Consider the following 13,736-nt stretch of genomic DNA (forward strand, 5'->3'; position numbering starts at 1 on the left):
AAAAAAGGTTAATCCTTCCTTGTTCAGCCGTACCAAATGGCCAGAGACACCCCATGCCCATCCATGTCTCCATCATGTAGCCTTTCTCTGTCCACCTCCCATGCTGAGTATAACACATGTGTAAGACTCTGCATTAGTGAAGTGGTTTGCACTTTTCATCTCGTGTGTCCCCCCACCCCACCCCGATCCTTTGATTCCTTTGCTTTTAGGACCAAGCTTACCCTACACTCTAATATATGTATGGGCTCCTTCCTTGCCAGGCTCTGCATACGAATGCCACGTCTTCTGCTTCAAGTGCATATGAGAAAGGAGTCTCTCTCTCTCTCTCCATATATGTGTATCTATCATCTATCTATCTATCTATCTGTCTATCTATCTGTCTGTCTATCTATCTATCTATCTATCTATCTATCTATCTATCTATCATTTATCTAAAATTGCCATTTAAAATGGGTATTTTGTAAACACCCAGGAAATTGAATTCAAGTATATTTTGGATCTTTTCCTACAATAACCATATGAGGTATTTCTTTATAGAAAATATGAAGATACAGTAAGATTAATTTTGTCTATGATATTATTTATCTGGGACAAAGGTTTTTACCAAATAGAGTTGTGTGTTTAGACAGGAGACTAAAGAGAAAACTCTACATGTGCCCCTCATTGCTTCGTGTTGAGCCACAGTCAAGACTGAGAGTCCAGTGTCTGAGAGTGCACTGAAGGACCTGGACACTGTAGCACTTTCCCGTAGTGCTTCATTGGCTTCCCCACCCACAGTGTCTTTCTAGTCTACATTGCCTCTGTTGTTGAACAAGCGTGTTTTTCTTTTCCTTTGGGGAGTGTCACTTTGTCTTACCAGATTTGCCCATTCTTTGTGAAGATCCTTGTGCTCTAGCTTTAACAGGCCCTTTTCTTTATCTCCACAGACACAGGCATCCTCAATTTATGGCACAGGTTGCCTATCTATGCAGTGTCTTGGCCTTTTAAACCCATGACTATTGGAATCTTGATATCTGCTGAATTGCAATCTGTATTTATCTATCTATCTATCTATCTATCTATCTATCTATCTATCTATCTATCTACCTATCATCTATCTATCCATATATATATATAAATATATAGTCTGATTTTATAAAAAATTAGTAAAAATTATACAGAGGTAAGTAAATGATGTTGAATATACCCACTGTCTCATGCATCTTCACATGCTTTTGTTTACATGTGACAAATATGCTGGCTTCCCTAGGGACATATGCCAACTCCACATATAGACTATCATAGCCCTTTTCCTATGGACGCAGTCTTTAGGATTGTTTTATTTTGTGAACGGTTGTTTGGAGATTTCCATCTGATTCCAGCCCACACATTGGCCTCCATGTGTCACTGAAGGTGGCTCATTGTTCACTCACACACCCGCCCACAGGCATGCTCTCCTTTATTTCCTCTGACACCTATAGACAGAATGGCAGGGGACTTCAAACACACAGGAAAGCAGCTTGACCCTCCAGCTGAGTGCCTGTTGTTGGTTATTTCAGCTCAGAGCTGTTTGCTCATGCCCTGCAAGCTGATGAGTCTCTAGCTTTGGAAGTGGCGGGTCTGTCTGACTCAGCACAGCAGAATCCCCTGAAAATGGAACCTGCTCCCAGCTCTCACTGATGCTGTGGGTGCCAGCTGCCCTAAGGAGTCATCTGGCCTTGGACACAGACATCATTCCAACATTGGCCTAGCAGCCCTAGGAATGATGCAGGGCGGAAAGAGAGAGGGAGAGAGAGAGAAAGGGGAGAGAGAGAGAGAGAGAGAGAGAGAGAGAGAGAGAGAGAGATTGCAATAGGCAGCAAGGCAGTTACCATGATTAGATGGAGCCAGAAAGGATACTTACTGCTGACTAACTGGCCCACGCTCAAAGCTGAAGAAGAGGAGGATGAGGAGGAGGAAGAAGAAGCCTGTCGCACGGGACTTTGAGATGTGGATGCTTGGCCATGAGCCAGGTGCAGAAGGTTGCCTTGGGTGCCTGCTTGACCCATTGATGTCTGAGAAGATTGGTGAAGCTACATAAGGGATGTAAAAAAATACAAAAATGAATGTAATATTATGGGAAATGCTAGGGAACAGATATTTCATCTAGGGTGAAATTATTCTATTTTCACGAATACAGTGTATACTTCTTGGGAAGAGCAGTATACTCAGGCAGGATTTATTTTTTGTATATATAATATATTGTTGCTTGTTTGACAGGCATTTTATTAGAAACTCTAAATATATTATTAATTCCCTATTTGGCTTGCCAGAACATCCAATTTTTGACATTTCTCAGTCGTAGTGTGTGGCTGGACTCTTTTCTGTCTGTTTTACACAGTTACCACACACCTGGGAGGCTTCTCAGGAATGTGTATGATGAAAGGACACAATCCAAATGCAAAGCTCAAACTTAAAATTGTGCCTACACCCATCATTCACAGAACTGAGAGTTTAGGAGAAGTTCTAGTTTATGTTGGCAGCTCTGCTCTTCCAGATCCAGGCTTTTGGGTGTCTTACACAGAACGGGTAACATGCTTTCTGATGTCCTCTAGAAATCTAAGAATTGGAACAGTCAGGACAACATCCCATAATATCTGCAGTTCTCAGTTGCTACTTTTCTTGGGGTGGGGGGCTGAGACAGGGTTTCTCTATGTAGTTGTGGGTATCCTGGAACTTACTCTGCAGACTATGCTGGCCTTGAACTCAGGGCTCAGGAATCTTCCTGCGTCTGCCTCCCAAGCATTGTGATTAAAGGTGTGTGCCACTGTGCCAGACTTGGCATTTTCCTTTTTTTTTTTTTTAAATTTTTTTTATGTGTGTGTGTGTGTGTGTGTGTGTGTGTGTTTCTGTGGGAGTGTCTGTGCATATGTGCATGCCCATGGAGGTGTCAGATCCCTTGGAGCTGATATTGGAGCCAACAGATACAGGTGCAGAGATGTAAACTCCAGCTTTCCTCATAGAGCAACAAGTGCCCTTAACCACTGAAGCATCTCTCTAGCCTCTCAGTGAATTTCTTGCTCGTGTCAGCCACCGGGTTAAGGGTGTTCACCCATTGCTTAACTGAGTTCTCACACTGTTGTTGCCTCTGTACAAACAAGGACACCAGCACACAGAGAAGCTGAGACATTTTAGATCCATCCTCCTGGTGTGGAGGAGCTGGTCTCAGGACATGCGAAGTCTGGTCCTGGGGCTTGAGCAGGTGGATACCCTGACACAAGGAAGAACTAATTAGTTTTTTAAATTTTGAACTTTGTTTCTCTTTAGGAAGGCTGTCTTTATGTCTGTTTACTTATCATTCCTTTAAAGGCTCTCAAGGGAAAGTGACCCTGAGATTACAAGGAACCTGGATGAGAAGATGCAGAATAAGGAAGGGGAAGGAAGAGAGGGTCCACTAAGGGGCCTGGAGGAATCTTTCCTTCATCTTGTGTTGCCCTTCCATAAACATATTTCAGGGGCTCAGGGCCCTAAGGAAGTGGGAGGTTAGCCTCAGTGGCAGCTACCTTGTTCATTGTGAGTGATATTTGGTTCACACTAAAAGGCATGACAAGATTTTTCATAAAAGTGGGGCATCCGGGAGCCAAATCAGAGCAGGCTGTGAACTTGGGTGGGAGCTGCCCACAGAACAGACCAGCTCAGTCATCTTCAGCTCCAATCTGCCTTTGTTTTCCTCTGTTCATTTTCCAGTCAACTTTTTTTTTTGAGATATAATTTTCCCATAATAAAACACACCCATTTTAAATGTAGTCTGAGGAGTCTGTCAAATGGATACAGCTGTGAAACCATCATTACAATCAAGACAGGAAACTTTATCATTTCACAAAGTTTTCTCTTGCAAGTGATCTCCACCCTCAATTCTCAGCCTTGACAACCACTTTCCTGCTTTTCTCTCGACAGACTCATTTGGTGTAGTCCTAGGAATGGAATCATAGAAGACACACCCTTTTTGAATCTGCCTTATTTTGTTTGGCAGACTATTTATAGATCATCCATCTTGTTGTGTGCTCTAGCAGCTCATCCCATTTGATTGCTAAGTAGTAGCTTGCCCCCATTACAAGTCTCCCCTCCCCCCAACACATGCATTATACTGTTTATCCATTTTCTGTTGGTGGATAGTTGGGTGTTTCCAGTTTGGGAATATGATCGATAAAACATTCATGGACATTTGTGTTCAAGTCTGAGTTTACTTGTGCGTGTTTTCAATGAAAATGTGAAGAGAACTGTACTTTAAATACTCATCATACTGTACATTTGTGTTGAACCTTTTAAGAAATTCCAAAACTGATCTCTAAAGGGGCTGTCCCTTTACATCGACACTTGTAATGCATAAGGATTCTCATTACTCTTTAATCATCACTAGCACCTCGGCCTATCAGTTTCTTAAACATCCCAATGTCTTTCTAGCCATTCCAGCAGTTCTAGCAAGGGGGGACCTTAAAAATGAACTTAAAGCTGTTTCCCATTGTTCCCTCTCCCTCTGTAGTGGTCAATAGCAATATCCACACTCACAGGCTATTCCTGCATAGCCCATATGCCTGTCATGGTTATGATAAATACATGACTGGCCCATATGACTTCTGAACATCAGAATATAGGTGCCCACTTGTCCCCCACCCCCCCAATGGAACTGCCTGCAGTTACAATTTAAGTGAACACCCTTGATACTTAGATATTCTAAATGAAGTGAGCCAAAGATGGTCATAACTGACACAGGAACCCAAATCAATAGTCATCAAGCAACCACCTAAAGTAATTAGCCCATTTTCAGAGTACATAATCAACAATTAAATCCAACAAATTTTATGCTTTAGGGATGCCTAGTAAATATTAAATCTATTTTAGTTTACTTCATAAATTGTGATAGATATTTTATGTCAATCTTCCAAAGACTGGTACAGGGCAAGAGTGTTTATGGGTTTGAGACACTAAGTCAGGAGGAAGCCCTCTGGCTTCCCATTTCATCAATAGTTGATTGGCTCTGGCTGTGGTGAAGTGCCATCCAGGAACTGGACAGGACTGTAATCAATTGAAACATTGCTTTGGTAGATATGACATAGTAAAGAAAAGCATGACCAGGCTGCATTGTCACTTACCCACCATAAAACCAAACTGGGGTTTGAGGATAATTCCATGCAGAAGAAGAAATCCAAGAGGAAAGCAAGGTAATATTCTAAAAGAACTTGCTCCATGTCTATGTAGTTAAAGAGTAACTTAAGATTTGTTAGAATTTAAGATATTTTTCTTTCAAAGAAAACATTCTTTTAAAGGACATTGGGGTCTTGATTTCTTCCCTGAGTTCTGCCAGATGGTTCAGCAAAAGTAGAATGATTAAAGATACTGGGTAGACTGTGATGGCTTCTTTCTTCCTGATTCCAGTTGCCAGTGTGGATACTTGGATGCTAATTCTAGAACAGCTGTGAGCTCAGAGGGAGCTGTGTGGTGTATAAACTAGTGAGCTCCCTCCAAAGCTCTTCCGCAGAAAAAGAGGACATGGACAGTACCACAGCACTTACCTTTGTGCAGCTAGTTTATGTCAAGGTGACACAAGAGAGGGTCACTTGGTGAGGAGGGACCTTAACTGAGAAAATGCCCCCACCAGATTGCTCTGTGAATAAGGCTTGGTGCTTTTTCTTAACTTGTGATTAATGTGGGAGGGCCCAGTCCATTGTGGGTGATGCCACCCCTGGGCTGCTGATGGTGCTGGGTACCATAGGCTGAGCAAGCCATGAGGCGCAAGCCAGCAAGCAGCATTCCTCCATGGCCTCTGCTTTGGTTCCTGCCCTGAGTTCCCTGGATAGTAGACCTTAACTGTAAGGCAAAATAAACCTTTTCCTCTCCAAGTTGCTTTTGGTCATGGTACTCCATCAGAGCAATAGAAGACTAAATAAGGGTTGGGGATTTAGCTCAGTGGCAGAGCGCTTGCCTAGCAAGTGCAAGGCCCTGGGTTCGATTCTCAGCGCTCTCTCTCTCTCTCTCTCTCTCTCTCTCTCTCTCTCTCTCTCACACACACACACACACACACACACACACACCACACAAAACTACCCCCAGGAACTGGGACCTACTTATACTTTGCCGGGCGGTGGTGGCACACGCCTTTAATCCCAGCACTTGGGAGGCAGAGCCAGGCGGATCTCTGTGAATTGGGGGACAGCCTGGTCTACAGAATGAGATCCAGGACAGGCTCCAAAACTACAGAGAAACCCTGTCTCAAAAAACCAAAAAAAAAAAAAAAAGACTAAATAAGACACCTTCACCCAGCAAACAGCAATGCTTCTAGGTGAACATGGCACTGTGTCTTGGATACTCAAACTTTTACTGATTTTGGTATATTAATTTTAAGAATTTATTATTAATTATTAAAATTATGCTTAGAGATATATTTACCAAAGAAGGAAAGAAAAAGATACCTAAGCTATTTCATGAAAGAGCTCTGGTTCCATAAAAAAGTTAATATACTTTTAAAAGTTAGAAAAATATTAAATATTTGATTTAATTATTTTGCCTTTTAAGATATTGACAATTTCAAAAATCATATATATATATATATATGCATATACATTGCCTAAGTATTGGCAAAAAAAAAAAAAAACAACCCTAACTAAAACACAACTGGATATAGCAATCAGAATAATTTATGAAAGGAAAAGGGAGGCTACATACTTAACAATAGCTTCTGCATTAGATAATGGTGGTGTTTTGTAGAGGAGGCAGCAGATTCCTGAAGATAAAGTGACTCGCCTGGGAACAAGACAACTAGAGCATACCAGCTGTGAGCCCTGGAGAGCCGATTACAAGCTGGTGCTCCTCTACCTGTGCAGGGCCAGCAAGTCAGGGGAAGAGAGCCTTGCTTGGGAGTAGGAGAATCAATGAGGAGTTCTGACAGAGCTGCCAGTGCTTAGAGTAGATCTATCCACTCACACCCCACTTTCATTTCTGTCCTAGGAAGCTTAACATATGGTTTCCAGTTTAGATATTGTTCTCTACAGGTCTCAGAGTCTTTAAAACTTCGTATTTTAAGAATACCATGATACTTCTAGGTAACTGGTATCATCTGAGGACACATTTCAGATGGATCTATGTACAGATCGTCTCTGATAGACTCTATTCTGGTACTATAGTACTCCAAAGTTACTTTCCTTGGAGTTGTCCTTTTGTCTAATAAAATTCTCCGTTTGCTCACTGAAGCTTCTTAAAGGAGCTGTAGTTTACCTGTAACTGAGTTCACATAATCATTTCCTTGCCCTTTTGGTGCCAGGAGCCAGGTGCAGATAGGCTGAAAGCATGGGGAGCAGGCACATGAGGAAAGGCAGGGACAGTCCTCGTTAGCCAGAGGAGGCTCCACATCTGTCTCATACACGAGATGGCACACAGGGAGGACAGGACTCAGGCTGACCCCTCATGCTGGCTCCCACAGGCTGGCTTCATAGGATTGTTTGCATTGGTTGGCACTTCCAGGGTGTCCCATATGGTCGACAAAGAGACACTGAAATGGCAGCACCTGGGAAATGTTTTGTGATTTTTCCACTTGGCTGGTTCCTTGTATCTTGCCTGTGCTATCTTTATAGTGTTTTAGATTTTAGAATAAAACACCTTTCATTAATTCCATGATGATATTTTTATATATTATAAAATGAAAGAAAATGCCAATTGAGCTTACCAAGTTGGGAAAAGGAATGTATGGCAACAGTAAAATTTATACAGAGAAATTCATGTGGGAAAAAAAAAAATCTCTCCAGACCTACAAAGGCCATTGGTGGATGTCTGGCCTGTATACATGTGCTCTACACAAGCTTGGCAAAGTCAAGGTGGGCTGTCTTAGGGAGAGGTGGGGAGGGTCTGTCTATGCATGTGCCAGGCACTGTAAGGACGTGAAGAAGTCAGGAGTTAGAACAAGAGGACTTAGTGGCAACTCCAAATACAGGCAGGAGACCAGGGCATCACAAACAACTGTGGGACACAGCCTGGGTTCAGCAGGGACACAGGGGAATGGGAGTTGCATTTTAAGTGCAGGGCAGAAAAGGAGGAGTTGTGTGCAGCTGGGATAATAAGGTGGGAGGTCATGGGGAGGGAGAATGGGTTGATGTTCAGAAGACCCCAGTAGAAAAAGTAGTCAAATCTTCTCACGCTCTCTGACAGATTCTAATTTGGGGCATCCTGGCAAATGACAGAAGACATTGGAAAGCTACAGAGTCCCTAAGACAGTGAAATAGGAGAATTCAGCATCAATGAAATGGAACACACTGATTGACTCTTCACAGGATGGGGCTGGATCTGTGTGGATGAGGCTGAGTTAAGCTGGCCCCTTACTTTCAGGTGTAGACTTGTGGTGACAATACAGTTTGATGAAAGTGAACAGAGCTTGGGGAAAAGAGAGCTGAGGTGAGGGAGTAACAGAGGGAGGTTGCCCAGAAAAGGGCAGGTGGCCCAGATCCTACAGGATGCTGGTCAGGGAACTTGGGAACAGGTATTCTAGAGTGCATGCTGTACAGAGAACACTGTAAAACTGATAAGCACTTTCTGATCTGCCATCTGCCTTGGAAAAGTCACTAAGAGGCAGATTTTTATAAGGAGCCTTACAAGAAAGACTATCAGTTCTGAGGCTTGGCCCTCAGACACTATAGAAAATGTATAGGCCAAGGCAGGAACTCCTCTTTGTGAGCAAAGACTGTTCTCCGCTGATAAGCAGCTAGAAGATGGGCAGGGAGAGGTGGGGCAGGTCTGTCTATGCATGTGCCAGGCACTGTAAGGACGTGAAGAAGTCAGGAGTTAGAACAAGAGGACTTAGATTAGAGGATTAGTTAGAACAGGGGCCAGTTTAACTCAGCCTCATCCACACAGATCCAGTCCCATCCTGTGAAGAGTCAATCAGTGTGTTCCATTTCATTGATGCTGAATTCTCCTATTTCACTGTCTTAGGGACTCTGTAGCTTTCCAATGTCTTCTGTCATTTGCCAGGATGCCCCAAATTAGAATCTGTCAGAGAGCGTGAGAAGACTTCTGCCCAGGACTACAATGTTCCAAAGGAATCTGTCCTTCATCTTGAGTTGAGACTGTGGTGACCCTGGGAAAAGAGTTACACCACATCCAAGAAGAATACCAAGGTTACGTTGACTGTCCTGAAATACTTAAAGGTGGATAAAAATGGCAAAATTAATCTCTTTAGTCAAGAGTGTCCCGATGAACATGGTGGTGGAGATTCCATGGCCAGCACACTGGCGTGTGTTGTGTTTATCAAAACAAAAGACAAGCAATGTGGGAGTTAGCAAGACAACTGAAAAGGGGGGGGGGAGATAAAAAACCGATAAGCAAGAGTATTTTTTGCATTTATTTGAAAAGAAAAAGATAGAATGGGGTTATCACATGGAATTTTAAGAGAGCGGAGCTAAGTTGCTTCTGCTATTGGCTTTCTGGTCTCATTGAATGTTCAGAAGAAAACTCTAGAATCTTTACTTTGAAGGTTTCTTGTATGGGAATCTCTCAGTATCATAATAATTTTTAAAATGTTGGTGTTTCACTTTATAGGTTGAAACATTTGCTTTTCAAACTTTTCTTGTGAGACAAAAGTTATCAACATTTGCTAGGATTTATTGAAAGGAAGAAAAAAGACAGAGAGAGAAGAGAAGAGGAGGAGAGGGGAGATGAGAGAAGAGAGAGAGAGAGAGAGAGAGAGAGAGAGAGAGAGAGAGAGAGAAGGAGGAGGAGGAGGAGGAGGAGGAGGAGGAGGAGGAGGAGGAGGAGGAGGAGGAAACAATGGCATATGAAAGAATCATGGAAATCAGTCACAGGACAAATGTGTGATTGGGGGCCATTCTTGGACTCAAATGAGTCCTCAAGAGCCAGGGCAGCCACAAAATCCAGGGCAAGGAACAAAAGGCTGCTTTTGGGCTCCACTAAATACTTTCACTTTTATACATAAAAAGTTTCTGTTTCACATCTAGTTCTTTTATGTTCTTGCCCTGCTCATCAAGCTTCTCTGATCTGGTAGATTCTGTGGAGCTTCATCTGGAACTGTTGGATCCTGATGTACTCTAAAGTACTGTTTTGTGTTTCAGACAATAACTTGGTAGGCTCTTCTTGTCTTTCATCACTAGTATAAGTCAGGAGGGCTAGAGACTCCATTCTTAGATCTCATTCAGGTCTTTTTGGTCAGTGGTAAGCCAATGGAAAGCTTAAGGTTGGTTAATACTATTTAAAAAATCAAAGTGACCCACTCCAGGTCATCCAACCTGAGAACTTTGTACTTCATGTGGATTTCCTTTAATTTATGACATATTTTACTGTCAGAACTGTGCTCTTGTGAGGCCTAGCATTTGTCATGAATCATTCAAAAGAATAAATTGAGATGATTCTTACTGGATGATAGAGATCCTTTAGCTGTAGTGCTTGTCCACAGCACGTTTCTTCAATGCCAAGGGTACTGTTTAAAGACAGAGTGAAGGCCACTATTGTCATACCTCTGGTTTTCACCCTTGATGGGGAGCGTTCTGATGCTTGGGATCATAGCCATTGTATCCAGGACTTAAACTTGCATATCTACTGGTGATTTGCTCAATTTCATATCTTAAATTCATGGTCCAAAGTGTTTCAGTTACAGCTAATCCCAAGACAAACTCTTCTGCTGGTCTCTACCATTCACCTTGGTTCCATTGGCTTTTCTTGGAGTAGGATAGACTCTAGCTCTGCTGGAAAGAAGAGGCTTTGTGGCTGCTGTGACTTGGGAGTGGGTGACTTTTTCTACACTCCTTTCAGCTGTGCTCAAGTATGTACACAGGTGCCTAAGAGATGCGTGCACATATACCAGTGAAGGGGTCCCTCTCTTTGGGATACTAGTTGTGACTGACATGAGTTTGCCAGGTCATGACAGTGGAGTGCCACCTGTTCCCTCAGTAGTAGTGAGGTTTCAATACAGGGGAGCCACATGTGGCATGGGAAAGCTCTGGAAGTGTTTCTGGGTGCTTTGGGGAGACTGGAAATATTGCTGATAGCTACGGTAGGCAGAATTGAAAAGTGTCTCTGTTTATTGACCAGGCCCCTTAATTTTAAGAATACCTGTAAACCCACCTTGGAAATTCAAGGTGAGTGTGAGAGCAACTTTACATCAAATGCTGATGATTTCTAATGAATTCATCACCTTTGCTGACAATTTAGAACTTAGCTTTGCTAACAGAAATAGTTTTTTAATTAAAAACAAATAAAAAAATAGATTGTGAGAAGAGAGGCAGGCCTCATTTTTCTCTCTAGAGATAATCATGAACTAGCTGAAACAAACGGAACTAGGGTTTAAGAAGCCAGAGGGGCTGGGCGTGTGGTACACACCTTGATTCTGCAGAGGAAGCTGCATTTCCATAAGTTCAAGGTGGTCTGGTTTATCCAGCAAGCTCCAGGCTAGCCTGGGCTATATAGTAAGAATAGTGAAAAATAGAGAAGCTTGCCTCTTTTGAAGGCAGAGAATCAAACAATCAAATGGACCCTTGTAAATAGCAAAAGGTGATTGTGGGTAAGAAAGTCTTTAACTTAAAGGTGGGTCTGTCAGGGACCTCATTTGGGCCTGGAGTCCAGTTAGGAACAATGGCTCCACTGGTCAAGATTACACTTCTAGTGCAGAGAGACAGATCCTAATTTTCATGATGTGTATTTCCACACAACAGCTACTTCTTTCTCAATGTTATCATATTCCTTTTATGTTTTATTTTTTTATCATGACATCCACCATGGAGTGGTTACATATCTGAATAAGTCTTTGACCTCTGTGGATCTTCCTTGCTAGGTTGTAAACTCTGTGAAAGAAGAGGCCATGGTGACTGTCTTGCTTATCCACATAGCTAGTTTCCAGGTACACTGTCTGACATATGGTTGCTGGCCAAAAAATATTTCCAGTAAACATATTTTTAATATTATTCGAGCTAGCAAGTGGGTTTCTATGCATAGCCTCTGAGTGCTGCTGAGGTGGGAAGGCACAGGTGATGCTGAGGTCTCTGGAGGGGCTTTTTTTTTTTTTTGCTGTAGCAAATGATGATACTGGTGCTTTACTGCTCCCATCCCTTCCCCTCCTGGCCATCTGCTTCATATCCTACAGTCTCCCAACAACATACAAACAAAGCCTTATCCCAAGTGTCTTAGTTTGGGTTTTTATTGCTGTGAAGTGACACCATGACCACAGCAACTTTTATAAGGAAAACATTTAATTGAGGTGGCGGGTTACAATTCAGAGGTTCAGTCCACTCTTATCATGGTGGGGAGCACGGCAGTGTGCAGGCAGACTTGGTGCTGCTGGAGCTGAGAGCTCTACATCTTGTAGGCAACAGGAAGTCAACTGGCTGTCGCACTGGGGGAAGCTTGAGCAAAGGAGACCTCCAAGCCCACCCCTACAGTGACACACTTCCTCCAACAAGGCCACATCTCTTAATAGTGCCACTCCCTTTGGGGGCCATTTTCTTTCAAACTATCACAGCCAACTACCCACTGGCTGCTAGCCTTCACATTCTTTCTATCATCTTTCTTTCATCAGTGTCCAGCCTTAAAACTGGCTCTTAGCCCTGCTCAACTTTGACTCAAAGTACTTAAAACAGAACTGACCTACACTTTAAAATGTGATCTACCCAATATCTTCTCTGTAGCCTTTCATGCCTGCCCGGGTCCTACCGTTTCGTCATTCTTGTGCTAGGTGGCCTCATTCCATGTTCCTCCCCTACATGTCTATCATCTCTTTGTCCCTACCTCTCCTATTCTTTTTAAGAGCTGGCATTTTCTTGGATCTTGCTCCTTTTCCTGTTACACAGGCTATGTCTAGGGGTCTCCTTTATTTTTCAGTTACAATAAATGACCTAGACTCCTGTTGTCAGCTGGTGTCCAATAGGTGTGCTCAACGATGCTAGCTGGGGATTCACTGTTGTCCCCTAAATAGTTTGTTTATGATGGAAATTTCATCATTTCAGTTCAACCATCAGACTTATTTTCTTAGGGGAAAAAACTGAGCATGTAATTCCTTCTTGTGTAACACCCACCTCTTATGGTTCCCAGGGTGGCATCTTCACTGCCATCAGCAGTAGAGGAGGTACCACCTCAGCAATATTGACTGGATTATAGTTTGCTGTATACTAGATACAGTTCTAACCCTCCTACACACATTCTTTGAGGTAGATACTGGTATCCCTATCCACACCACATTTTATTTTTGCAAATGAGACAATTTGAGCAGGAAATTGGCATGTGACATCTTCAAGATCACACAGAGATAAAACTTATGCTTTCTGATTTGATTATACTCCCCACTCCTAACTGTCCCCAGCCTGCCTCAAGAACCACTCCCTGGTCCCTCAGCACACCTTTCTTCCCTTTGTGCTTACTGTTCCTATTTTCTGTGGTGTTGCTAATTCATTTTCCTTGTCAGTTCTTACTCTTCCTACTCAGTTACAGGCCTTTCTCTGCTTTACTGAGAAAGGGTTCTGTCCCACGTAACACCATAACCCCCTTGATTAGAAAGCATCTGTCTGTTTCTTAGCTAGCATTTATTTGAGTCTTCCTATAGATTATCAAAATTGCTTACTGAAGGGACTAGCCAACCAAAGTCTCCATGAAGATCAAGGACCACGTCTTTCTTTTTCAGTGCAACACGCTCAACTTCTGGCATAAACACACATATAGGACAAAGCTCAGTTTGTCTTTGAAATGAAAAAGTAAACTGCCATCAGAGTTTTAGTGAAATTACTGAGCAG

The 13,736-nt window shown here is 42.6% G+C and overlaps 1 protein-coding gene across 1 annotated transcript in view; it reads right to left on the minus strand.

Moving 5' to 3' along the window:
* The window catches only part of Pou6f2 (POU class 6 homeobox 2), a 122,940-nt gene that overhangs the window by 11,297 nt on the left and 97,907 nt on the right, over window positions 1–13,736 (minus strand). Inside the window, exon 5 of the mRNA XM_036188889.1 lies at window positions 1,883–2,051. Within this exon, the coding sequence (XP_036044782.1) occupies window positions 1,883–2,051 (169 nt within the window). The remainder of the gene's footprint in view (window positions 1–1,882; window positions 2,052–13,736) is intronic.

This window comes from Onychomys torridus, chromosome 5 (assembly GCF_903995425.1).
Source record: "Onychomys torridus chromosome 5, mOncTor1.1, whole genome shotgun sequence".
Lineage (NCBI taxonomy): Eukaryota > Metazoa > Chordata > Mammalia > Rodentia > Cricetidae > Onychomys > Onychomys torridus.